Genomic DNA, 27827 nt, shown 5'->3' on the forward strand with positions numbered 1-27827 from the left:
CGCATATTCAAACGCAGTGCTGCTACGGCACTGCGTCAATATTCCAGAACGCGTACTCAGCGTTTCTTTCCGTAGCTATGGAAACGCGGAATGGCAGCATCAGCTTCTATCGGGCGGTCCTCGCCGGAAAGATAATGTTAAATTAACGGCATCATATGAGCAGAGCTTGTTCAAAATTGTCGCAGCAATTTGCGTCATGTGTGATTACCTCCTAGTTCACGCGATGCGGTTGACAAACATAGTCGTTTGATAGTAATATGAATCTGAGGACAAAGCGCAGGATAACTCTCTGTACAGCGTGTTGTTTTTTTGTCATCACCGGAATAGAATACGGTGAGTCGCGTAGGCGGACAGACAGTCGTCACGCTTATTTCTCGCAACTTTTTCTCACGGAGTCATTTCTCTCGTTCTTTCGCAGCTGTGATATTGCCGTCGTTATGGATGTATCTCAAGAACTGTCTCGAGTCGCCCGACTACGCGATCGCCGTGGTGATCTCAGCGTGCTGCCTGACGGGGCTGTTCGTGAGCCCGTTCGTGGGTGTGTGGGCAGACGGGACCCGCAACGTGCGTTCAGTTTTACTGGTTGTCAATTTGGGACAGTTAGTGGGCAGCCTGCTGTACTGCGCCGGCATTTCTCATTGGCTTCTCCTCGTTGCCCGGCTGCTATCAGGTAAGGAAGCCCGCACGGTTATCGATGCGCGCATGCGAGCGCGTAGGTTCATCGACGAGTGTAAACAAACCGACGCCGCAACGCCTGCAGGAGACGCTAGAGTGAATCATGCGCCGACGAGGAGCGCAACGAAAATTTTTGTTGCGATGCACAACTCGGGCGCCTCTTTGCGTTTGACCGCTACACCGCATGACGACACGGAAACACCAAGGCAGCGCGTGTCTTTATTTAGAAACGCCGCACGAAAACGCTTTGCGGAAGCGGTCGCTAAGTGGCTCGATTTAAAACCGTTCTGTTGATCTTTTGTTTCTCTTGTTCGATCTGATTTCCTCGTAGATTGGTGCGCGTAGGCTCCTTGAAGTTGTTACCGGAAGTGTTCAGGAGTTAAAGATTGCGTGCAGTTTTTGGTCGGAAGATTATTTATTGATGTGGTGCTGGAGCGCGCCTTACGGGTCGTTCTTGCGCCGTGTTTATTGTTTTGTTTGTATGGGCATTTTATGTAAATGCATGCTCTACACAAATGCGCTCCTTGTTTTTCCTTTGCTGACATTTCTGACCTGTTTATTATTTTATATTACGCTCTCTGAGCATAATATAACTGAGAAGCCTCCATAGTAGATTTGCCACATCACATCTGATGCGCTGTAATACGAACAGCCGTTTCTATCGTTTTGCAAATTGACACAAGAAAGCCTATACGTAGCTAGACGTCCTCAAACCTTTCAGCATTCTTTGTTATATTTCAAATACTGATGTGAATTTAAAAAAAAAAAAAGGAGAACGAAAGATGTTAAAGTTATATTGCAGCTCTAGATGGTGTCCCTGATGTATGTTGTATGTGCCATAGTGGTTTAGTGACCAAGTTATACAGCTGAGCACCAGATTGACAGGTTTGAAAACCGGCTGTGGAAGGAAAGTTCTGTGCCTCGTTTCAATCCTGTAAAGTGCAAACAATAAATTGCAAGGCTTCCTTTCTCTCACATAGGAGAAGACAGTGATGGCATGCATCTGCAACCAAACTATTGCTGCACTTATTAACATAGTTATGTGTTAGTCGTTGATGTATATACCGTGCATTACTTGCCTTTTTCTCGCTGCTTTTATTTTTCATATTTATGAAATTATTGCAGCTACAGGTGTCTTTAATCTTTCTTATATTAGTGCTATGACATTTGCTGTACATCTTTCTTTTATGCAATGCCTCTAGGTGCCTGTCAGGTATATTTAAATGAATAAGTAAATAAATAAATAAAAACTTGATGTCTGTCATGCTTTCTTCCACACCTCAAATATAACTTATTACAGCTGCTCTCGTATTTTATGTGCGAAGCTTTCATGTAATTTGTGGCTAAAATGGCCTAAGAAGCTTCAGTATTATACTTCTGTGATGACACTGTTTGAAATGCAGATTAGTAACCCCTCCCAGGCTGCATCTCAGATGATTGTGCGCTTCACTTGTACTCAGTTATCTCAGATGCTCGCCAGATAACAGTGGTGAGATTTTAGCTCGCGTATGATCCATTTGATTTTTATGCACTTCCATTAGGCATAGCTAGAAAAGCATAGTACAGCAGACATGAACGTCGACAAATGACACATACAAATGTTGACCATCAACTGAGTGTTGTGAAAGAGTATATAAAGGTTACAGTGTGTGCCTGGTCTCAATGCAATAACAAGTTGATGTATCGAAACATTTATTAAATACATGCGTAGACTATTCATTGTACAAGTTCACTTATGATGTTTCTGTTGAAGAAGTTATGCATTTGAATATTTCAGGGCAGGCTTATTGGGTGAAAGGCACATGTATCTTTTATGTGCTGTCTGCATATACACACGGTTTTCTAGCCAGGCATGAACAAGCCCCATATTAAGATGTTGGTTCTAGGGTTGTGTCAAATGTAAATTTTGAGACCAACCCTAATATTTTTCTAATTGTTTTCAAACAATGAGCTGGGGGGGCGATTTTCACCACTGATATTGAACAGTGTTCACATCCTAGCATTCATAACGTTGGCAAGTTTCTGTTACACTGAACGTTATGAAGCATGCTTTATTAAAGAACACAAATGGAGAATATGAACAAATAACCATTTCGTTTTCAAACTCTGGACTTTTTGGGGCATACATGCATGCGCATTATTAAAACAAAGATCCTAAAGGCAATTTTGTTAGCCCATTAGCAGCTAAGTGTACCTTTGAGTTTAAACGAAAAATGTGCGTCGTCTGCACTGCATCTGCGAAAAAGACAACCTTTTCTTTAATTGGAGTCATTACAAACGATGCGCAAAAGGAACGAGGGCATAGCAAAGAACAAGGACATGTCCTCGTTTGCTCTTTATTATTATTATTATTATTATTATTATTATTATTATTATTATTATTATTATTATTATTATTATTATTATTATTGCAATCAAGACTGTCCTTAAGGCAGAATGTATGGTGTGTATTATACCGGGTGTTCAAAATTAAGCTTTACAAAATTTTTTTTAATTGCCTGTGGCAGGTAGCATAATTATCGTTGAGCTGGGTTATTCGAAGAGGCAGACATTGGTAGCACGATAAATTGAAACACATATTCAACGAATTAACAAAAATTAACTTATGTACGTTTTAGGTAATTACTTTACGACACATATTGCAATTTACAAATTGTAGCCGGTGAGCTTGTCAGGCGTATCCACTTGGAATGAATTTCCAGAAAGAGATCAGTTTGGAGATATGTGCCATAAAATACGCCATAAGAATGCACTGTTGTTCCACTTACTTTTTATACCAAACTGCTGTTTTATACATTGAAGTACAAAAGTAACTGGAACGCCCATGTATTTCATCCCACACTTTGGGAAATCACACGAAACTGGTGTCATCCTGGAAATTCATTTCAGTGGATGAGTCTTGCACAGTCACCAGCTACAATTCGTAAATTGCAATATGTGGCGTAAAGTAACTAACTAGGAAGTTCTTTAGTAAATTTTTGTTAATTAGTTGAATATGTGTTTCGATTGTCATGCTACTAATGTCTGCTTCTTCGAATAACCCAGCTCAACGATAAGAATTATGCTACCTGTCACAGGCAATTTTAAAAAATTCCGTAAACTTAATTTTGAACACCCGGTATGTATGTTGTAGTATCTGTTGTGTACCCAGCGATGGTAGCTATAGTTGGGTACAACTTAAGAAGGCAGGAGAGGCCCCGCCCAGATGACCGAAGTGTGGCAGCCAATTGCCTCCGTGACTAAAGAAATAGTCTCGCTCAAAAGTCCTGCCCAGTTCGAAGCTCTGGCGACCATGTTCTCTGTTGGCAGGGTCATCGGCCATCCGGCGCGTGACGTCAGTCTAGAGTGCATTGGTGGAGGCTGGTGTGCATCCGCCTTTGAGGGGCAAATGTCGCTGCCTTCTAAAGTTGTACTCGACTGTAGTCGTGGCACTGTAGCGTAGGCCAGCTTACCGTAGGAGATGGGAGCGTTCCATTTGCAAGCCGGGGCAAGTCCAATGAATAATAAACTGAAACTGAAACTGAAGTCCGTAATAAATGGTAAACACCTGCTTCCGTCTCTGGAAAGGGACAGTATGGACACATTGCACCCAGTGAAAAGTGCAGTCAGTTTCATGCAGATGTGACAGCCAGTTTAAGGGCCACCTTGGCCCAAATCCTCCTCAGCATAACTTCCTTCTCTGCCCTGGTTAGGACACAGGGGAGGGAGCAGATAATTAATCCCGCTCCAAGTTGCCCAACTTGCATTCGTTCTACTGTACATTTCTAGTTGGAATGTTTGCTTCATGTGGTGCAATTAGTATATCAAGTAATTTTGCCATGAAATGTAATGAGATTTAATTGGAATTGAGCACAAAGGTGCAGCATACATAACTACTGCCAAATAGTGCCCACTGCCCAATGCCATGCCTGAAATAAATATCAGTGCAAATGATCGTGGTGTAACCGAAACAGTCTGGCTCCCTGAGTGACGCAGCATACTCTACTATGTTATATCTGCTACGTTACACCCACGTTTTTCCTTCAGTTTCATGTTTTATTGTGGGCACTTGAAAATGTGAAATATTAAAGAACTACTTGAAAACATATTAAGATTTGCAAATGGTGGCTGTTCGATTCGATGACTGAATCAAATAGGGTATTATCTATTCGTTATCAGAATGTTTCGAATATTTGCACACCCCTACCCTAGTTTGTTCATGAGCTAGTTTGCGCAAGTCCAGTGCTACTTTACTACTCGAGCAGAACGGGACTCGTACTTCCTTCACAAGACCTCCACTACCACTCCCATAATTGAAAAGAATGCTGTAACTGTTACTGCACTATCACCCTGTACTCTGTGAAGTGTACGGTGACATACAGGCACTGCCACATTGCACTGGTGGAATGAACAGCTAAGTGGGACAGGGGATGTATTCTCAGACGACCACTTTCGCAAGAATCAACACTGGGTGCACGTGCACAACGGTCGAGCGTATGCAAGAAAGAAGCTCTCTCATTGGCTCTCGCGAGCTTCGTCTCGTGAAAGTGAAACTATTGCCGAAAGTGATTGCTCGAGAATACCACACCAGGTCTTAAAATACAGGAAACGCATGCAGATTGAATGGACAACTAAACTACGGCCACAGCGTGAAATGAAATGAACGCTCAGCTGTGAATGCATGAGCAATGCCATAGTACAAGCCTGATTACTTCTTGCTTTAGATGACATGTGCTGATACTCTCTCTTTTTACTCTCTTTTTTAATTAAAAAAGAGGTTTTGCATTTTGTGTACTGTAATTTTTACTTTCTCTCTCTCTCTCTCGTTAAAGGTTTGGGCACAGGAACGGCTGCAGTCATACTAGCTGATGCAGCCCGCTCCACAACCGAGAAAGACCGCACTGCCACATTTGCGCTGCTGGCAGGCTTCCATGAGCTCGGCATTATTGTTGGATCGGCCTTGCACGTCGTCTTTGAAAATGAGAACCTCAGCGTGGGAGCACTTCCGCTTGATCACTACTCCATTCCTGCAGTACGTGTGCTCAGTACTTCCTTTCCTTTTGATTCCACAAGGGCAACAGATTCTTTACCTCTGTTTAAATTTTAACAATTGAGAATAATACAGCAGATGCAGAAATTTCTTACACAGTTACGCAGTTTTTGGTTTTGTGAAAATGTAACCGATACCATTGCCTTCAGGATCAGTACGGTGCACTAGCAGCCTACAAGTGCCCTGGGCTGATTACCTTCACGCATACCTGTTAGAAATCGGCATGATGTAGTTGGAAGTCTTTTTACATATGTGCAATAGTAGCATTGTTATTAGGAACACAAAAGCCTGTTTGAAATTAAGTGTATGCCGTAACCCATATTAAGCGCTTTCTGGAACTGTAATTCTGTTCAGAAAAAAAAAAAAACAGATTGTGTTTGTTTTCAGCTTACATAGCATTTCTTTGGCTTTGTACTGAGGTATATTAAAATCACTCATTCATAAATTTCACAGCAGTGAACTTCTGGCTGCTAATGTGGTACTTTTTCTGCAACCTCAGTACCTTTCTCAACATGGCAATGAAACGAATATTTCAGAACTGATTCTGTCTCTGCTTGTCCCACACGTGGTACATCCTCCGAAAACTTTGAAGTCGTCTCTTAAAAATCCACAGTGAAGGCTTGTTTGATGCAGTGTTAATAACCTAGTGAGGAAGTCACTCAATTTAGTCGGTTTAAGTCACTCTAACGACAACTTTGCCTTTTTGGAGCCTTAGTGACTTTCTTTTTTTCCTTCTTCAGAAGCATATGCATTTGGGCTGGTTGGTTCATCACTTGAGTGGAAACAGCGCAAAATAACTGGACATGAGAAAAGGACAGGCAACAGCGCTATTGTCTGTCCTTTTCTCACGTCTTGTTACAGTGGAATCTCGTTGATACGATCTTTACAGGAACCGGAAAATAAAACGTATCATCTGAAAATCGTATTATCCGAAAATAATTGTGTATAAGAAAAATCGTATATAAGAAGAAATGTAATATTCCGAAAAACATATTATACAGAATCATATCAACGAGATTCCACTTTGTTTTGCGCCCTTTCCACTCATGACTTTTTTAGTGATGTAAATAGCCGGTAGACTGCCCTAGTAAAGTTCCTCAAGACACTTTGGCCGAGTTCAATGCCTCGCCCCCATTTTATCTCATGGGGGATATATGCGCCTCCACTTGTTGCTACTCCTATAAAGACATTCTAAAGAGCTAGTGGGCCATCTGGGTGCATAAGATACATGAAAGCTGCTCTTGCAGTCAAAGCACAATTTCGAGATGCAGTGTCATTTTGAAACTGAAGGATTTTTCTGCCTTTTCACATTGCAACCAATGGCCCACCCTGCACAAGGTAATATAAAGGCCTAATTAAAAAAAAGTAAGGAAGACATCTAGGAACAATTAAAATGTAGAAACAAAATTATGAGCAAGTTGTCATCATAACTTACGTCACATTTGACTGGTCACTTTCAAGCACTCTCGCGATGCGGTTTACACTCGGCTGGTTGAAATTGAGCACTCGAAACTCATTCCCATGGTTCATTTAGAGCACCGTGCTCCAGTTCAGGGCAACCAGAGGCACCGTGACCTCCTTCGAGCTGGGAGCATGACCGAGATCTGGCAGAATGTTGGTCACATGGCTACTCCGATTGCTCTGGGAGCAGCTGTAAACATTTTTACTCGCTACAATTTTTAGAAGGCTCCATATCACTTCAAAAAAATTTGGAGCACGGTAGGAACCATTTGAATGTACCATTAGTGACTTTTCGTTAAAGATGGAGCATTTCGTTGTGGGCCGCGACCTGGCATCCTTGCTTCCCAAACAATGATACCAACACTTATTTGATCTCCTTTCTTCCACAATCTTTGCAGCTGCTGATGGCCTTCCTCTGGCTGCTGATGGAAGCCTGCTTCTTCCTGGCGTACTTCAACATGGCCCAGCTTTGCCATCAGCAGAGACTCGAAGACACCTTGCAATGCAGTTACTTGGAAGCGAGCCTGGGCAATGTCTCAGAGTGTGCTCCACCACCCAGTCCATTCCCCCAGCACCGCGAGCTTCCGCTTGGCTTGGATCATGCCGATAGCATCAGTTATTCTGCAGGAGTGCCGTCATCACACCACCCCTACCACCCTCATCGAATGATTCAGGCAGGGTTGCTTGGCTTATTCAGTATGGTGCAAAAACCTGTTTCGGAGATCATGTTGCTTCCTTTATTTTTTGTTTTATTTCTTGTGTTGAAGTTTTCGTTGTTAATACTAATCCTCCGGCTCGGCTGTTGTGATTGTAAAGCAACCCTTTCCCATTTGTCAGAGGGCAAATGCTATAATAGTAGACTTCCCTTAATTCAATCTCAGTGTCCCCTATGACAAAATAAAATAAATAAAGCACTTCATTGACACTTGACCTCTTTGGTGACCTACATTTTCCCAAGCTTCTGACAAATTCATTTTATATTTACGTTTCAGGCTCCTCTAATGTGCTCGCTGAATAGCGACCTTGCCAAGATGCATCGCAGCCCGCTTAACTTGTCCCTGGACGAAGGCGACCTCTTCAGCGATGCTATGATCGAGACTGCCGAGAGGTTCATACTGAGCTCGGAGTCTGCCAACCCTGGCGCTGCATTTAGAAGCACATTAGGTGCCCCTCCCAGTACAAGTGACATCGAGCAGTCTGCGACCCACTCGACCTCCGACAATGCCAAGTCAGAATCTATTGTGCCAGAGACGGAGGTTTTGCACAGGTACTGCTCAGGTGTGTTCTGTTCCTCTGTTCCTTCATTTAACCATTGAGCGATAATTTTTTCAAACTCAGTCATTACTTTTGAATGCAGTTCTCTTTTGCTAGTTGAAGCTCCGAGAGATGCTTAGTTTTCTGTACAAGTTGTCCCGAGTTTAATAAAGTGTGGTAAGAAGTATAATTATAGGTTTCAAACAATACAGCTCTTCGCAGGAAGATAGAGACGAAGTGATCAACACTTGGCGAACATTGGGAAGCCACAGGCTAGAGTTAATGTTTCGACAAGAGGACTTGTCCTCATCAGGATGACAACTGCAGGCCAACAACTGTTGCTGCCTTGACGAAGGCAACTCCCCTTCTCGAAACATGGACTGTACCCCGAGGCTTCCCTTGTACACCCACTGTTAATCGGAATTATGGGTTTTTATACAAATATACAATGCAATACAATCCAGTACAATACAACACAATATTTTATACAATAACCTGGCAAGGGAACAAAAATTAATGATCGCCAGTCAGCCTCTAGAGTCTGTGCAGGAGTACGCTTATCAGAGGCCTAGGCTGATGATGATGATGATGATACAAATATATGTACACACCCATGAAGCAATGTTCAAGGATGAGCAACTGTCACAACTGAGTTCCCTGGTGTAGATGAGGGAGAGCAACCACACAAGCACATCCAGAATGTCAGCACTGCAAATGCACGGCCGAGTTAGTGGCTTCTATTAGCAGTGATGCCTACCAACAGACAGAGAAGCTTGAATACCAACTGCTTCGGGGCTTTCACTATTCATGCCTTACATATGTCTTCTCATTTGCTGTTCTTGACTGTGTTGCTGCTCTTTTAGAAGCCAATCATTTTGAATTATCTGGAAGCCATTTGAAGTAGATAGCTTTGAAAAGAGCCAAAACAAAGCTGGCGAACCGAGAATTATAGATTTGTTCTAAATTAATCGCTGTTGATAATTATTCGAGTTTACATCATTGGTAAGTCGACCGTAGCTTCTATGTTAGGTTTAGGATACTTTATTGTTTGGCTGGCTCTGGAGCAATTATTACCTGATTTGGAATTTGCTTCATCTTCATTTGTAAAGAGCATCGATTGGAATGATCAGATTTAGTTCACTGCCTATATATACTAAGTTTTCATGGCGACAGCGATTGTGTATGTGTACATTGCACTTGAAGATTTGGCAGTCTTTTAAGGGTTGCTTAAGTATAATTATTAGTGATTTTAACAAGGGTGCTGAGGCTAATTACAAAATAAATATTTCAAGAAAGCACTTGTTGCAGTGAATCTCTAATAATGTGAGCTCCATAAACTGTCTTAGGCAAGCTGCATGCGAAATATTTGCCACAGAAAGCTAACAGTCACTCTTTGAAAATTGACATTCATTTTTTTTAATTAAATTTTGAAATCTTCACTACGCTTTAAAGTGTGTTATTTCTGCTTTTGTTTTTCTAGGACTTGTTATCCAGTGTGGAATGTGTTTAGCATACCAACTATTTTTTATTGACTTCATCATTTTTTTTCCCCAGAGTATATCAGAGAAGATACTGTTGTGTTGTTGGCAATAACGTTTCTGGTCACCTACAGTCAAACAGCTCTTCAGGTGAGCCGAGCAATCCTCAGATTACAATGTCATGACTTGTGACTATATTTTTATGTTGTACTTCACCATAAACTATATTTAACCCTCACATCATTGTTGAGTTCACTTGTTAGCTATATTGGAATTCATTTATTGTCAATTCAACTCATTTGCTATATTGCCTTTGTGTTAAGTGCATCATATAGCGTTTACATCAATTTGTTGTTTTTGTAAGTTTCTGTAATACAGTAATTTTTTTTATATCCTTGATCAATTTGGTTGGATTTTTATGCAATTTTTGTATTGACATTGTTTTGTTGACATTGTTTTAGTACGTAATATGCTCATGTCTTTATTTATACTTTAATAGATTCCAACTAGTCTTGGACAATGGATTCCGATGTTCTTGAAGATGTCCATTGTGAATAAATAATTGCATGCTTCTGCTCCTGCCATTGCTCTGCAGTCTATGCCACTGATCTATGATAAATGATCTGCAGTGCAGCATAACATGACTGATCAGCAGTGCTTGTCATAATAATAATTGGCCGTCTATGACCCTGCACTGTTCTGAAGTTTGGTGTCTCAGATTTTTTTATAAATTCCAGGCTGCTCTTTATCCTCTGGCAAAAGAGTACTACCGATATGGAGAGATGAAAAGCATTGCAATATACCTTGTATGCGGTGTTGAGGTAAGAATACCGTTCATGCCACATAATGTCAAAAGATAGCACGTGATTATGCATGTAGTGTTGTGTTATTGAAACTGATTATGGTGAAGAAGGTCTTCCTACACATTCTTGTCATGAATGTTTTCAGTCACCGAACTTGCTGCTAAATTATGGATCTGTAAAACTGAAGTTTCAGTGCACGTACTCTTATCATGAACAGTTGAGTGTCCATCACAAGGCTCGCCACTGCATGAAGTCAGACATTCATTAAGTATCTTAGTAATTGCTCATGCGTCATGTTTCTAAGTGATAGGCACCGTCCGGCAAATGAGCCATGTTTTGTCAGGCACTTTGTACACGTACTTCTTGTCCGATTGAACACACAACTTGTGCTTTTAATTAGCACTGTAACTGAAGTTCAGCAGCTCTGTAGCACGCACACTTTAAAAGTGCATTCAGAATGAAGATCAAAGTCTGGGAGCCCTATTGGCTTTGCTCTGTGAGTTTGTGCAAAAGAGCAAATTTTGATTGAAAAACTGATGGAAAGTGCTTCAGTGTCTAGTTGAAGACGATGAAAAACAAAGTTTTCCTCGTCAAGTTGGGGTTGAGAATGGGGTACATTAACTGTATAATTTATTGTGAGAGACGCACTGGAGCGGCAGCATTTGATCGATGTCAACCAGAAGTTGAATCGCCTTCCAACTTTTTTGAGTGCATGCATTGCGCCGTCAGGCACCTTCTGCACATTTCTTCTTCCGCTATTCGAAGTCTTCTTCAGCCAGCAATTTCCTTGGCCATGGCATAGCAATGCGAAGGCAAGTAGTGAGCGAGCGAGCGCCAGTCTCATTCTATGCCTGCTCCCCTGATGTACCGATATTTCCCCAGCGCAAATGTGATGTAGTACTCCGGCACATGCTGAAGGCAAAATTGCTGTGCACGGCACTCTATCACATCGCTCCTCGCGTGAGGGGAGTAGGAAGGGCGTTGGACTTTAACCTGCACTACCTTTGTAATTGACCCACATTTTTAGACTGCACTATCTCTGGGATTGGCCCACGAAAGAGGCTAGAAGTTGGAAACAGACATAACCCATACAGAAAAGTGGCAGTAACTCGCCAAGGAAGACATTGTCTTCAGAATTCAATCACGATTGGGCACAAGTCACAACCAAAGGTGCCCATATGACAGCAATATTATATTAGTTCTAGTTACTCAACTAAATACCGAGTCACTCAGTTCCTTTTATCCCTCTAGTGCATTGCATAGTGAGGGCCTCGACTGTGGTAGCCTTGGTGTCTTAGGTAGCATGTATGAGAGTTCAGTGGCCAGTTACGCCATTTCCATATTCAAAAAGTCCCTCATAGTGTCTTGTCAATTTCAACTGTAGCATTATGGCATTCAGTATTCACCAATCACTTAAATGCAAGACATGGATAGCTGTGAGCACCAAATTTGTCTTAAAAGCTATGTCTTTTTTTTTTTTTTTTTTGCAGGTCCTCCTGGTGTTTGCCGGTATACGCATCCTGAGCAGACAGCTTTCAGACCGACTGTTGCTCCTAGTTGGCCTAGTCTTCACTTGTGCGGGAACTTTCCTTTGGCTTGGCTTCAGTTTTGTTGCAAGTCCAGGTTAGTCATGTGCTGTATGCTCAGCACAGCGAGACAGACTGCCGAAGAGAAACAATAAAACGATTTTAGGTAGTAGACCACTCTTTCAAAACTGTGTTTACACTTCGGCTGAAGAAGACTGCCCTAGTTGAATTTCAGGTCCAGACCAAAGAAGAACAAAGAAATTCTTGTGGCAATGTGAATGCTAAAGTGTCTTGTTGCGGGTGTTCCACCAACTTCCTATCACAACCTGTAATAGAAATCATGTCTTGGCAGTCACTCACTCAAATGTTCATGCACTGTTCGGTCAGGTAAGCCTTAGTGATTTTGACATGTTCCAAAAATATACATTGGGCTTCTAGCCCTTTTGTTCATCTACTGTTTGTGCATGGAAACAGTTAAGTAACTACACTAAAAAACTCACCTCATTGTTCTGTCCACAGGAAGGTTTAACTCGCTGCCTCTGTTTGTGCTCGGAACTGCCATTGACCTGTTTGGAATGCCCATGCTGACGGTGTGCACGTGTTCTTTGATATCCAAGGTCACCAGCAGCAAACACCAAGGTTAGTGGTCTGCATATGCCTTTTCCCATCTCACAGTTCTTTTGACTTTGTCTTTTAAACATGTTAACCGGTAGTCTCATCTGGAAGAGGTCACGTCTGACAGTTGTACATATACATGCATAATGTTTTAAGTGATACCTTGTCATACTTTTTTTCGCCATACAAGGTGCCAGTAAAGTACAGTGTAGACTGCTTATAACGTAAGTCGCCGGAGTCGCGAATATCTGCACTATAAGCGATACCGCACTATAACCAAAACAACGATTTTCAAGCCCTGCACGTATACAAACATGTAGACCAAGCATGTAGACACGCTTTGTACTATCGCGTGCACATCGCGATTACGTTTTCGCCAGTTCACTGGCGAAAAGATAATTGCGAATGTAGCCGGTGCTCTTTAAGTTCGACAGCTTTCCACCGAGTCAAAACGAAACAGCAGTTTGCCGCAACCGCTGCAGAAAAAACCGTGACCACTATTGACGCGATTATGAACGGCGACTTTGCGGTGCTGAAGGCACGCGCCCGACGCAAGCACCAAGTCTGGATGAATTAACTACCATTCGCTGCAGCAACTGGCGGTCGAAACCGCGGTCGCTATCTATGCGATCATCGATGGCGACTACGCAGTTTTTTAGGCACGTGGCCGACGCGCGTACTGAGTAAAAACGAAACTACTGTTCGCCGCAACCGCTGCAGAGAAAGCCGCGGCCACTAGCGATGCGATCGTGGATGACGACGCGGTGTTATGCGCAGCGGTAAACGCAAGAATACAGGCTTTGAAGACACAAATAGGTTCAAAGCGTTCCGGCATTGCTGTCATTCACATACCTTTTCAACTGATGGCTGTGGCGATGCGGACTCCGCTGCGTCGTTTCGGTTGGACGCTAGCGCCGTTCTTGCTCTTTTGCGTCGCACATTTGCGGCGCTCCTCGAGCTCCAAAAGTTGTCCAAATTAACCAATGTGCGGCCAAATAAGTCCAAATTAACGAGAGTTTGATTGCATTGAATAATGCATACGCCGGCCGGGAGCACGCACCTTGTTGAGAAGCGTGCTCGCTGCCACCCTTGTCAGTGAGATTTTCCCGCGGATGCCGCATTATAACCGGTATTTCGTCTCACGCGGCTGCACTGTAAGCGGTATGCGTATACATGGAGTGCTATGGGAAAATTAACGGGAATCTGAAAAGACCGTACTATATCCGGTCCTGCACTATAACCGGTTACGTTATAAGTGGTCTATACTGTAGCTACATCAGGCAGCTTAACTGGCACTGACTTAGCTTTCATCACTGCCTTACTTCACATCACGGCCTGTAATTGGAAGTATTTGTTATACATTACTGTTTTATTTTCACAATGTTAAAAAAAAAAAACGTTTCCTCTTTCCATACTCCACATTTCCATGCTGAACTCCGTGATGCACTATGCATCTCTGTGTATCCGTGCTATAAGTTTATCAGCTGTTTTGGTTTATCAGCTGTAACTGGTTCTAACTACAAGAGTTGCTCCTAGCTCTATTTATTAGCACTTGTTAGTAGCAAGTCTAACTTCTGTTTAAGGTGTCAAATGAAGTAGAAGTGTAGTTCTCAAGAAAGTTTCACACTACCTTTCAGATAACTAGACACTTGGAATCTAGGTGGATTTGACATAAGCAGGAGTGAATCCCTAGATAAGGAAGTCACGTGTTACTAGTATCATGACTGAAATTAAAGGTGAATTCATACAATGCACCAAATCGCCGATTCAGTCAACAAGCAGACCAAGCATGATGCGGCGCAGTAGCATCGAATCATGTTGTATTTAATGGCTCTGCAAACAAGCTTCTTGGAGCACGACTCACTGCTGCTGAGCCATGTAATCTTCTGTCCGCAGGCTGAATCAGCAATTCTGGTGTTCATTGTGTAAATCTGCCTTTGTAATACTACGCCTTCATGCTGTACTGTGCAAGCTACCTGCCACACTGGCTTTGTGGCTGTGGTGTTTTGCTGCTGAACACAAGGTTGCAGCTTCAGTACCCATCTGTGGCAGCCACATTAAGATGAGGGGAAAATGCAAAATTGCTTGTGTACCAAGCATTGGATTCACTTTAAAAGACCCCAGCTGGTCAAAGGCTATCCGGAGCCATCGACCATGGCCTCTCTTGCAGCCCCTGTATTGTTTCAGGATTTTAAGCTCCACCAGTCAGTCACTGCGTCAGTTAATCATAACTTGCGCACTCGAAACTTCAGCTGCCCTATTCAGCAGCCAGTGTGATCACTGAATGCAGCAATTGATAGTACTTTTCTGCCTCTGGCATTGTTTGAACGTTGCGAGAAATGGTTGGTTTTACTCAGCATTCAAGTGCAGATGCATGGTCATGGTCCATCATATGCTCCCTTGGCAGCCGTGAGTAGTAGTATTGTTCACTACATGCCATCTCGCTATCCTTCTTTTGCAGCTGTTATGCAGTCACTGTACATGGGCATAATGCAATTAGGCTGTACGTTGGGACCACTGTGGACGGGAGGTTCCTTGCAGCACAAGAGCATGCTTTTCGGTGTCCCCTGCGGCCTATCGGTCCTGTTCACGGTATGTACGCATCAGGCCATCACTATAGTCATTGCTCTGCGATTCGTACACAAACAAATACTAATACTAGCAATACTACTGGGACTGCACTTTGCATGGTAAGCGGCAGGCCACGCATTATTTCACTTACAATCTATCCTCGCAGTGGTTCTAGCCCTTTGTCACCGTGCCTGTTCTTTCCTCAATACACATAGCCACCATATGTACAGCCATGGTAAAGAATTCTGACTGGTAAAGAAGTCTGACTGCATGGCACGTACATTCAATCCCAGATAGCCAAACCTGAACGTATCGAAGTATTGTCTATATCAAATAGTCGTAACAACCCCTTTAAAAGCACTTGCAAAAGTATAACGATGTTGTACGCATGCATCGAACTCCTGTTCACTGACACATTAGATATATCGGACACTGCGCTGCAAGTACTGCAAGGACACACCCCTGCAAGTACGCTTCTCCCAACATGGCTACAATCATCATCTCGGGTCAGAAATATTCAATGCTGACGAAAACGCGGTGCAGTGCAAGCAAGGCAAGCAAGGCATTGTATCTGAAGGGCATGGAGTAAAACTGGCATGGAGTAAAAATGAGCAGAGTGTGTGTTTTAGTTTTGCTAGCTGCAAATATCGATGGTTCATGGAAACTGTGGCCATTCATTAATGGCAAAAGCACGCACAGTGGGTAAGAGATTGCCACGCAGCTTCAAGAGCACAAAATGCCTTTCAGCTCGATGCACATTCCACAGGAATGCATAGGATGACACGCGAGCTATTTCCCGAGTGCCTCCAAGCGTGGGATGCTGAACTGGAGATGTCAGACCACTGGGTTTGTCTTCTTGTTAAGGGGGTCCATAACTATGTTCTGTGAACAGAATTTTAGGGTTCTGCAAGCGATCAAAACGAATGTGAACTCCCAGTCCCCTCAATGTAGTTTAACATTACAGTTTGTATTTAACGAAACCACCACATACCACATCTACAGCTCTGAAGTCTTCGCGGAAAGACCATCATGGCAGTGGTGCTCAAGACTCAGTCCCTGTGTCGATTCGCAAGGGCACAGTGCCTGTGTAATGCTGCACAATGCATTCATGCTCGCCAGGTGGTCTGCAATACATGGGTTGGAATTAACTCAGATGTTCTGCACAAGCTGAGAGCTACAGTTAACCTTAATGTAATTCTCAATATAACGAAGTATTTAACTTTTCATAACTTCTTGTCCATAGAACACCACGTATATTAAAACCTCAATATATAACGAAATTTCATTGCAGCCGCGATAGAATACCGAGACAATAAATGGAAATTTCCGTGGATGCACATGGTCAAATGGTTGAATTACAAGCAGCTGCTTGCGAACGCCCCTCTCAAATCACATAATGCATGAACAAGGGCGACCGCCGAAGCGGAGCAGCATCATGTTCTGTAAAACGTCCAAGTGCGATAAGATCCTCTGCACACCCTGCGCACTGTATGCTTTGGGTGTGAGTGAACGCGTGCAAGGGTGAGCTGAGAAGGATGATGGCTTGATGAGCACTGTCTTCCCGCGAGAGCAAGGCGAATGAAGGGGAGAGGGGAGCGAGCTCACGGTAACACGATAAAGCACAAGCAAGGCAAGGAGGCGGGGGGGGGGAGGAAGTGGGGGGCAGGTTGGTGTGCATCTTCTTTTCTAGCACAGCCGTGGCTGCGCGTGGCTGTCAGTGCAGCTGAGTGCATACACAGCCAGTGTGCCCTCTTTTAGAGGTAGTCTGCTGCGTGTGTAAACAGTGGGCATGCTGAGATGGCAAGGCATCATGTGCGCTATCTTCCTGCGTATTTAGTACTGGAAGTTGCGTATCTCGAGTTTTGAAGATGCGTTGAAGCGAGAGGCAGACGAAGCATTCATTCCCCGCTGCTGGCGCTTTTCATGGTAGCTTCTTCCTGCTGCGAGCGACCCTATCAGCCACAAGGGGTGAAGTGGACGCGAAAGCGTGGCTGGATTCGCCTAATGGTGTACTGCCGACGTGAAGATATCGTCGACACGGCATGAAACAATATCTTTCGTCGCCTACTCTCAAGATCAACAAAAACAATTTTTCTCTCATTCAAACTTGCTTTTTTCGATTGTCCGATGATTTGGAGAACTTTGCAGCCCCTTCCATGTAAGAAAAATCGATCGGAGACTGCACTTATTTGCATAAAAGGTAAAATTTCATTACAACATAATTTCAATAAAATGAAGCAAATTGTCGATTTTACCAACTTCGTTAAATTGAGGTTTAACCGTACTTTCAAATCTAGCAGCGTCTGCCTAGTCGACTCGTTGCCTGATGTATGATGAGCAGCTGTTTAAATAACGTAAACAACATTGGGCATGTTCCTGTGTGGTTCACAGTACAGGTGCGCTGATGACAACACTGTGCATATTCATACAGGCTTGTTTGTTTCTACACTGCTTCCATTTCTACCTTATCCAAAATTAAAACATGCGAGGAGTACCATAGGTCCCACACGAGTGGGCAACACAAGCATTTAGGGTTAGTACAGCTTCAGTTACTTGCGACAACTGTATGTAAAAAGTTAAATAAGTAAACTTCTCTGCATCCAACATGACCTTGAGACACAAATCGGCAAGCTCCCGCTTGTCTCAATCTCGGAAAACTGTCCAGGACGTGCGAAGTTTTCAGATAAGCTTCAGATTGGCATGCTTTATATATTGAATTATCAATATATTAAACTACTTTGTGGTCCCCTTTGGGTTCGATATATCTGTGATCGACTGTATTACCAAGTGGATGTACAGGAAAATGAAGCGTGTAAGTGAGCACACACATTTTATACTTAATACAGTAGACTTTTTTTAATTCGACTCCGTTAATTCGATATTTTTCAGTTAATTCCATCCCGACCAAAGATTCCAGCATGTACCCATACATTTCCACAGACCCAAACTTCGGTATTTCGAGCCAAAAATTGGCTTTCGCCGGATAATTCGAGCTTGGCTGGTCAGCTCGCACGCACCTGATCCCAATGGTGACCCCAATCATGACCCCTTTAGCAACAGTGTCCGTCTAGGTGGAGCTTAGGGTCCATGAATGTGTCGAGCACACGCCATCTCGTGCTCAAAAGGCTTATTTTTGGCCTGCCATAGGAATATTTTCAAGCAATGACGGTGGCTCACATTGTCCGATTACAGTATTTATCCCATTTCATCATTTGTATGCTTTACTGCATAACATTTCTGTATTTTGGCGAAGCTGACTTTAGAAAATAGGCCACCATTGTGCAACACATATTAGACCCTTGCCCATTTTTCTTGATAAAAATCGGGTGCGCGTTAAATTTCTACTTTGTTTAGGAGCTTTAATGTCATTTCTGCGTTAGTTTTCTACTTTAGACACATAGAAAGCGGGTGAGTGTTTGATTTAGGGGCACGTAAGAATAAAAAAAGTACTGCCAAGTGAATCAGTGGTGTGTTTTGGTGTTTTTTCTGCGAACTTGTTTAATTCGACCTGCCAGATAATTCAGCCAGTTTCGTCAGTCCTGTCAGGGTCGAATTAACGGAAGTCCACTGTATATTCTTTATGTGAGCCAACTATTTTGCAATGCAGATTCACATATTTATGAAACCCGGGACCTCACATCAGAAGCTGTGACTTTAGTTTCTTGTATGGTCTAAAATACTCTTCATCGCCTGCGCAATGTATTGACACCTCTATGTGACCTAGTTTCCCGACTTATGGTGCAGCATACTTACCTGGTCCCAGGTTCTCTTATCATGAATTTCAAAAACTTGTGCCGAGGCTTCTTGTGGTGTTGTAGCACTCATCAACTCTTTTATTGTTAGCTCCAGCCAGAGACATCCCTCATTCGACTATGGTTGATCATTTGCAAGTCTTCATCATCCTACAAACTTCTGTCTTGCTTGGATTTTGTTTTGTGCGTGTATGTGTTGCTTTGCTGCATTCAAACTACATGCCTATTCTGTCTCTAGGTGCTGTTCCTTGCCTCATTCCCACAACTCGGCCAGCAGCAGTCGACGAACGAGAACGACGAGGAAGCAGAAGAGGTAGACAGTTCATCAAAAACGGAACTAACCGCTGCCAGCGATGCGCACTAACACTCGCACGTTTCCTGTTATTTGTGTGTTGAACTCACATGCTTTCTTAGCCTGACTGTACCAACCTATGTGTGCCAACTGCCATCCTCCAGTTTTCTTTTTTTGTTTTGTTTTTGTTTTGCAGGACAATGAACAGATACCTCTTTTGAGGCAAAGACGCTAAGAGCACTTTTTTGCAAGCACGGTTTTTAATTCACGCGGTCGTCACACTGCGTCTTTATATATATGATATACATATATTTTTCAAAATAAATTTATACATTTATTCATCCTTGAGCATGTCTGACTTTTATTTGTTTGTTTGTTGTTTGTTTGGTAGTGTTCGTGCAATATTAGAAAGGCAGGCTAGTTTGTTGCAAATTACGACAAATACCAAGGCTCGCTGCAAACCGTTTGTGAAGCCTCGCACATGTTATTAAATGCTTAGAACATGTTGCAGGTTTCTTCAAAAAAGGTTGTTACTAGTTAGGCAGACACACTTTGTCTTGTTTACTGCTTTCTGAAAAAGAGGTGTTGTCACACTCTGTAGTCCCCTATGAGAGCATGCAGTGTGTGCGATGCACCCCACTAAATAACATCATGCATGTGTATGTTTGGAACATCAGCTACCACTTTTACCATGCGCATTTCTGAGCACAGGCATTTGATAGCATGGATACTTGGTTGTCTCGATATCTGATAGCACGAGCACCAAGCACTTCTGGGGTGCATTCCTACCCGAATACTTACCTTTATTATTTTCACTTTTCTATGTTTTGACTCTCAGCTTGGAGTAAGTACTTGAGCGCTATGCTGACACTAATTTCAACATTGACTGATATAACATGCAAGTATGCTTTACTGCATAACATTGCTGTATTGTGGCGAAGCTGACTTTAGGAAATATGCCACCATATTGCCACCATATGTGGACCTATGCCAAAGGAATGCCACGAGCTTCTATTGTCAAGACACAATAATATAAACTTCACACTGAGGCTATTATTGAAATTATACACGCGTTTGTAAGTTAATGTTACATGCCATGCTTGTGAGGCTGCATTTAGCATTGAAAGGATTGTATATGCAATGATCGCTATATGACTAAGGAGATGTCTTTACCTTAAGTCTCCCATTATGAGTCCATTAGGATACTATCAGACTGAAAGATTTCTTATGTATTGCGATTGCTATTGTTTTATTGTTCTTCCAAGCCCACGTAAAGTTGGAAAGCGGGCTCAACTAAGAAGTAAGAATAATGTTTAAGAACCCCAGGTGGTCAAAATTAATCCTGAGCCCTCCACTACGGCGTGCCTCATAATCAGAACTGGTTTTGGCACGTAAAACCCCAGAAAGAAGAAGAAGAAGTAAGAATAACTGCACCTGCACAGTCAGCCTTGAGCTTTATTTGAAAAACTCAAGAAGGGAGAAACGGCTGCCTTCAATGCAACAAATCACAGCACTGTTTTCGTCATTGTTTTCTTTAGTCAGGCGCGACCAACAGACAATAACATCTTGAAGGTGACAGATGAAAAATCCAGAGTTGGGAGGACAGCACTCTTCAAATTTGTAATGGATTGTTCTCATTGTCCTTTTCTTTCGCCACCCTAAAACAACTGGCCCTTTATGACAACTACACAATGCAAGTCACAGCTGTACACGTTGAACACAGATTGCAGATGTCTCCACAAAGAATTAAGATAGGGCGCTAATATAGAGCTCTTTCCTTTTATATATATTTTTCTTGCCTTAGGCCAACCCAGACTTTCACCTTCGAATGTGCTTTGTCTCAAAAAGTCGCATGCGATTGGCAGAACAAAGTGACTTGATCTAGACTTCAGAAACTGAGTGTACGCACAATTTATGCATGGTAGGTGTCACTGTGTGTGACACTGTCACTGTGCCCAAATAAACAAAAAGGCAGAGAGGTGTCACAAGATGGCGGCCACGACAAGGGGCAAACGCGCTATTGACACAGATTGACATGAGAACAGCAGAGCACTTGGTTTTTGGTTTTTGCACAGTCTAACAAAAAGCAGTGGATGTGACGATTCACAACCAACTATGATGCGTGATGAGCAATGCTTACGATGCACCAGAGTTGATCACGAATCTTAGTACTCATTGCATTTCGCTAGGTTGCGCAAAAAAAAAAAATCGCTCTGCTGTTCACATTTCAATTAGCGCTGATAGTACATACACAGAAATCACTCCGGTGTTCACATTTCAACTAGTGCTGATAGTACATCACAGGGCAGACTCACAAACATCATTATTGTGTATGTCTGACCCTTTCCGTGTCCACCATTTCGAGGTACACTGCAAAATTATTACAACCAGCCCAAACTTGTACACTTTTGGAATTGCAGCTGTAAGCAAAAAGCAAATACAGCCAGATTTTCCAAGACAGCATCTTGTTTTCATCTTGAGAAGGTCATACGATACATATGTTTACACTTCTGTCTCGGCAGTCCCTGTTGGCAAGCTATGCTAGATCGCTTTTTGCTTGTTTTGCTGCTGCCACAGGGAATGAGGCCTACATGAGAGAAGGCATCGGACAGCATATGAAGTGCTCTTCTTCGTGATGTTAACTTTTTAAATGAGTTAGCAAGTACTGGTAAAGATGTTTGCAGGAGTTCATTTAAAGGTCCCAGTAGGTGCGGTCCAACCTTTCATGCCATAGTGAGTGTCTTCTTTTCTGTGTAAACATGCGTAATATAGTATGTCCTTACACCTTCTCGCAATGAAAACAAGCGCATTTCGAGGCCACAGGTTCAAACAGTGTTCTGGTAGAAAGAAGTTGACGGGTGTTCCTGACACAAAGAGAGTCGTACACATAAGAAGAATGGGGTGCTCTGAAAAAATTAAAGTTGCACTAGTTGTGTGCAAGTTTACAAAGGAACACCACCACAAGCAGTGTCAGCAGATGAAACAATTCAGAACGAGCAGCTCGAAGTGATTGACGAAAGTCACTGCTTTGTCTACTGTGTAAAAGAGCACAATGCCAAGCCACTAATTTATCAGTTCATTTATCCATTCCACCTTTCTCTTTAAATCGTTACTAGCTCAAGTAAGTGCAACCACATCATTTACATGAGCTCTTGGAAACAACATTCAGAGGAAGCACTGTGCTTTTTAGGCCATGGCGAAGTTTTCACACATCTACCTGCATTAAGCAATGGTGCTTATACTGCCGCAAGCATTGGACTTCCCTTGGACATTTAAAGACAAGTTGAAAATTTGTAAACAAGAGAGTTAACTGTGACATCAGTTCAGAGCATAGGTGAAAAGACCTATGTTGCCAGTGCGGATGACCAAAAAAAAATTTTTTTTTTCAATTGCATCCCTATGACATCCGTATGTGACATTACATCTTGCAGCTTGTCATGTTTTCTTTTGCTGGCTTGAACAGTATACCATAAGCTTGTTAAGTATAGAAGTCCTGCCATGTGATGTTCCCATAAAAAAGAATGTCTGTGTTATCTTTTGAAAATATGACAAAGTTAACTAGTCACAAATAGTGAAAATTGTGCACACAAGTTAAAGCTAGCTTAATACAAATATTAACAAAAATGACTAGCTGCACTGTACAGGCATGTTCACTGTTGCAGTCATGGCAAAAAATGACCATCGCCTCCAGCTAGGTTGAACATTACGACTTTTGTGTTGCAAAAAGCTGACAACCGTCCGCTGGAGGCCTCTTTCACTACTGCAGGAACTGAGCTGTTATGCCTGTACAAGTTCAAAAACATAAGTGCTATAACTTCTACTTTCATTTGACTTCAAACAAATAAAAACCTTCATTAGATGACAACTGTCTTATGACAAAAAAAATATATATAATAATAATAGAGTCCCAGAAATATAAATGATTAAAATTTACATGTCATTTCTCATTTCAGAGTGAAACGCTAAAATGTTCTGGCAGGTTCGCTTAGCAATATCTCGACAGCAAGTCTATCAATCTGCTTGGTCTGAACTTGAGCAACTTCCTTTTTTGTTTTGTTTGTATAGTCCTTTTGTTTTGTTTTTTCTTCTTCTTCAAAAGGGATCTCTCAGGACTGCTGTTTACTGTTGCTTCCAGATGCTTTACATGTGATGTCTGCTCGCACTAGCGCCAAGCATCACGCTGAGGAATGGAATGTTTGCTTAAACTCACTTGTAAGCAGTGCTTGTCAAACCAGGTAGCCCCCCGACGGAAGCTCTATGATAGGGAACCGCGAAATACAAGACCAAGGCATTCAAACTGCAATTTCAGTAAAGATATCTGCCTTCTAGCATGCTTTTGATCTGATGCATTGGTTTCACTACCGACAAAACAAGAGTGGCAGAAGTGCTAGATTTACCGCGCACCTATTCACGAGAATAAATGCACCGTCCACAAGAAGGCCAGCCACTATGACTTGGCGTTAAGACTACACCTGCATTTCAGCTTCTCGTACTATCATTAAGGCAGCAGTGGACACTCTTGACTAACCATACAAGTGAGAGCATTATAAGGAAGTATAAAGTGCCTTTCACCCTCTTTCAGATCCCCATACTCAGATGTTCCCTTCATAAGGTGCGGCGAAGTAGCATACATCATGCCATGAGTTGCTTGGGCTGGTAATTAAAAATACAGGCGAGAGAAAAGAGAATAAATTTCTCGGCATTTCTAATCAGGTTCTTTGCTTGCTAGGACCAAATGTACAATTTCTGGTCGAAAATTTTAGTACACTTGTTTCGGAGAATTTTTTAACAAGTTGCACATTCACTGCGCTAGTTACAGCCTGTGTGAAAAAAATAAGGGCACTGCACACATGATCGCAGCTGACTCCGGGAGTGTCTAGTTCAACTCCTGTTGTGTCCGCACCATTGAAAAATGCTACATAAGGGTGCAAACTCTTTCTGGTGCTAGATGTTCTAAGGGCACAATACGATAAAGCCAGGACTCAGCAACACTCATGCTTGTAGTGGTCCTGTTTCTTTTGACAAAGGCTGTACTCGTGTCTGCTAGTGTAAATAATACACAAGTACACTTACTTAAACTGTGTACTTAAGCGAATGTGGCAGCACAACATGTGCATGAAGTGTCATGTGTGGGCACGGTGCACAACATGTCGCGGTGAATGCCACACACTTTTATCTTAATGGAGCAGCATTCTACTAATGAGATTTTGTAACAAAGTCCTCCTCATGTTTCTGAGTTACAATGTAAACGAAGCATAGGTGACTGTTCACAACACATAGGATAAAAATGTGCCCATTCTGTAACGACTTGAGTCAACGCTTTCTGCGCAAATCGAAATTCGTGCCTGCGACTTTACTTTGCGATCAGTTTTCACATCTCACTTGTAATGAAATAAATATATTACAAAGTAACTCGTCAGCCTGGACTGCAGCCTCCTCTGTTACCGAGCCATCATTTTTGTCATACACAGTATGTGCTGCCACAATTTCTTACCACCCTCTCTGCTGAAGGTGCATCTCGATATACAGCTATCTCTCAAATGCACAACAGGCTTGCTGAAGTTTGTGTCAAACTGAGAATCAGGCACTCAAATCATGCCCACCAATATCACCAGTGCACTGCCGCGCTCGTGTTTCGTTTTGCACCTAACATAGCAGTTAATGCCTTATCAAAGTTGCACAGTGAAGGCAACGGGTTCATAAACTTATCTAGCTATTTCCTGTGCGCAATGCAAGACAAGCAATATAAAGAGTCTCATTAGCGTGGAAGAAGCCACCCGTGAGATTATGCCTCTGTGTGCAGATGTGTCGTGCAACACTGCGCACTGCCAACTACTTACAACAGGAGTCTTATGATTATTATTACGATTATTGGGAACAAGCACTTGTAGTTTACTGGTTCCTGACTTTTTCTCCCGCATGTATTTCTCTTTTTCTTTTTCTCTCTGTTTCATGATCATTAAGGAAAAAGATAGAGCTCTGTGCTTTGTAATTTTGTCATGCTGGGAAGCTGAAACCACGGAAATAAAATATCCCATAGTTTGTGTTAATTTTGACTTCAGTTAGCTGCAGCTACTGAGAGTAACTTGCTACACCACAAGTTAAACTATCACCCTTCTCTAGGTAATGTTAATACCATTCTCCATGACATACAACAATCTTAAGGCTCTTCAAATTGAAAAGTTGCAAAGCATCCACGCATTCACCCGACATTAACTTTAAAAAAACTGAAGCAATGTGCATCAAAACCCCGTCTAGTAGTAGTTGCCCAGCTGAAGCTAAACTGCCAGTCAGCATCGGTCTATATTTCTTATTACATTTAGTTTGCAAGCCTCGAGGAGAGAGAAAAACCCTGAACATGATCAGCACACTAAGTTCGCAAAAGGCCGTGCTCTTCACAAGAGGAGCGACAAGATAGTGCGTATATAACTGTGATAGCATTGATCCGGAACCACTGCATAAGCGATAGCGCGCTGAGAAACAACCTGTAAACACCGAGGGCCAGAGTGTCGCATGCTACAGTCGTGTCGTAGTATACGGGTAATGAAAGTACATTGTATATACACGTAACACATTTACATACAGACACAAAAAAATAGGTTATGTACACTAAACAGTATGCAGGAGTGATCCACGCCGGAGCAAACAGCAATAGGAAATAAGCTGCACAGCGTGGCTGGTGGGAAAAAAAACAATGGTGCTCTCCGAAGCGCGAAAGCAGTTTTGAAAGCACAACTCTCTCTCAACCTCTCTTGCTCGGACACCTTCAAGTGCGACAGCGCTTCGATTGTACAGGCGTTCTGAATACCCAGAAAGGTGTACTTGCTAGGCGTTGGTGTTGCTCTAGCGACAGATGACCCCCAAGCAACAACGCAAGCCAAGCAGAATCACATCAACACCCATACAAGTGAGACGCTTTCACACAAACCACTCTTGCATACTCGTCTTGCAATGCCCTGCCCACTCATTCAAATCCTTTAAAGCACACAAAGAGAGAAAGAAAACAAGATCGAGCAAACTACATATACAATCAGTCGGGCACAGGGCAATGAACATCGGAAGAGTCGCACGTAAAGGAGACAGGAAAAAGTGTGCTGTCGTTATTATATACAGAAAGCTCCGAAGCTAATAATCATCACAGCGTGCCTTTCTTGTTGTCTTTTTTTTTTTCCTTCGTAGGTTGATTTCATGTGTATAGAAAACTCGAAGAACCCGAGAGTCCTTGCCTCAATCATAACTACGTACACTAAAGCTACGCCGAGCAGCCATCGTGATAATCAATGGCCATCTCCCTCTCTACAATAAAAACACTCCCAGAAAGCGAACAACTCATGTAAATAAACTTCACAGGCTATGTGCCTTTTCAAACAGGGTAAAATATCCATTTTAGGCATTTTATACATTCATATAAATAGCAGACCTATGTGATATGGAAAACAGAGGTTCCTATAAATATACATATATATATATATGTATGCATGTGTATGTGTAAAGTACACAGGAATGAAGGAGTTTACATTAAAACAATTGCAACAAAAACAACTCTTTACACACTTGCTGCATGTAGCAGAACACTACAGATCCTACCACAATGAACGTCAGTGAATCGTATGTGTGTGGTTAAAAAAAAAAAAAGCAAGCACAGATTTTGCCACCACACGGGAACACAAAATCAAGACCCAAACAATACTAGATCAGTGTTCAAAAGCACTAAACATTCCTTTGATGCTCAAAAAAAACTTAATGTTTTCCTGTCTCAATTCATCAAGAGGGCACTGAAGGGTGAATATTTCGAACTGCGTAAATTCATTAAGCAGCTGCAATGTAGAAGCTAGTTTTCGTGAGGGCACAGGTCAAACTGAGATGCCTGAGTGCAACATACTCGCAGCCGTACGATTCTCAATCCAGTAACGAGGCAGAAAAAAATGAAAGAAAGCCCACCAACACACATTTCACTGGCATTCATGTCTGTACCCTCATAGTGTGCACAACCTTGTTACCCATTTGGTATGTCTGTCATCAAAATTAAAAGACCATTCCTAAGGAATAAAAATAAAGAGAAATATAAAACAAAGCAGAAATGGGCAAGAAGGTGCGTAGTGCTCTCTGCCGTACGTACTAAAAACCACTGTAAAAGCAAAAACGGCGTCACGCATGCTTCAAACAACTAAGGTGTTCACTCATGTTAGCTCCCCCAATTATTGCAAGCTGTCATGTGAGCTCCTCTCGAGAGAAACCAAGGACCACCTCTTTTAGTAGCAAGGACAGGGCGGGTGCCTCTTCAATCACTTACAGGCCAAGGTCTACATTCTGTTTTCGTGCCAATTTTGATCTGAAGAAGAAAAAGAGAAAAGGGGAAGGAGAAACGAAA

General features: G+C 42.4%; 2 protein-coding genes across 4 annotated transcripts in view; one reads left to right on the forward strand and one right to left on the reverse strand.

Annotated features, from left to right (window-relative positions):
* The first annotated feature begins 61 nt into the window (after positions 1-61).
* The window catches only part of LOC119446188 (uncharacterized), a 33929-nt gene continuing 6163 nt past the window's right edge, over positions 62-27827 (forward strand). The window contains exons 1-12 of one of the 3 annotated variants that reach the window (XM_037710550.2): positions 62-333; positions 419-670; positions 5487-5686; positions 7564-7839; positions 8158-8443; positions 9974-10047; positions 10635-10718; positions 12191-12323; positions 12746-12865; positions 15303-15433; positions 19403-19477; positions 19653-19797. In XM_037710550.2, coding sequence (XP_037566478.1) covers positions 258-333; positions 419-670; positions 5487-5686; positions 7564-7839; positions 8158-8443; positions 9974-10047; positions 10635-10718; positions 12191-12323; positions 12746-12865; positions 15303-15433; positions 19403-19477; positions 19653-19691 — 1746 coding nt within the window. In that variant the 5' untranslated portion in view covers positions 62-257 and the 3' untranslated portion in view covers positions 19692-19797. Of the gene's footprint in view, positions 334-418; positions 671-5486; positions 5687-7563; positions 7840-8157; positions 8444-9973; positions 10048-10634; positions 10719-12190; positions 12324-12745; positions 12866-15302; positions 15434-19402; positions 19478-19652; positions 19798-27827 lie in introns of those variants that run through there. The other 2 variants (XM_037710549.2, XM_049663964.1) reach the window with 2 other exon arrangements.
* Positions 20894-27827, reverse strand: part of LOC119446186 (kinesin-like protein unc-104) — a 111751-nt gene continuing 104817 nt past the window's right edge. The window contains 1 exon segment of the mRNA XM_049663962.1: positions 20894-27788. Coding sequence (XP_049519919.1) covers positions 27746-27788 — 43 coding nt within the window. The 3' untranslated portion in view covers positions 20894-27745.

Source organism: Dermacentor silvarum, chromosome 3 (assembly GCF_013339745.2).
Source record: "Dermacentor silvarum isolate Dsil-2018 chromosome 3, BIME_Dsil_1.4, whole genome shotgun sequence".
Lineage (NCBI taxonomy): Eukaryota > Metazoa > Arthropoda > Arachnida > Ixodida > Ixodidae > Dermacentor > Dermacentor silvarum.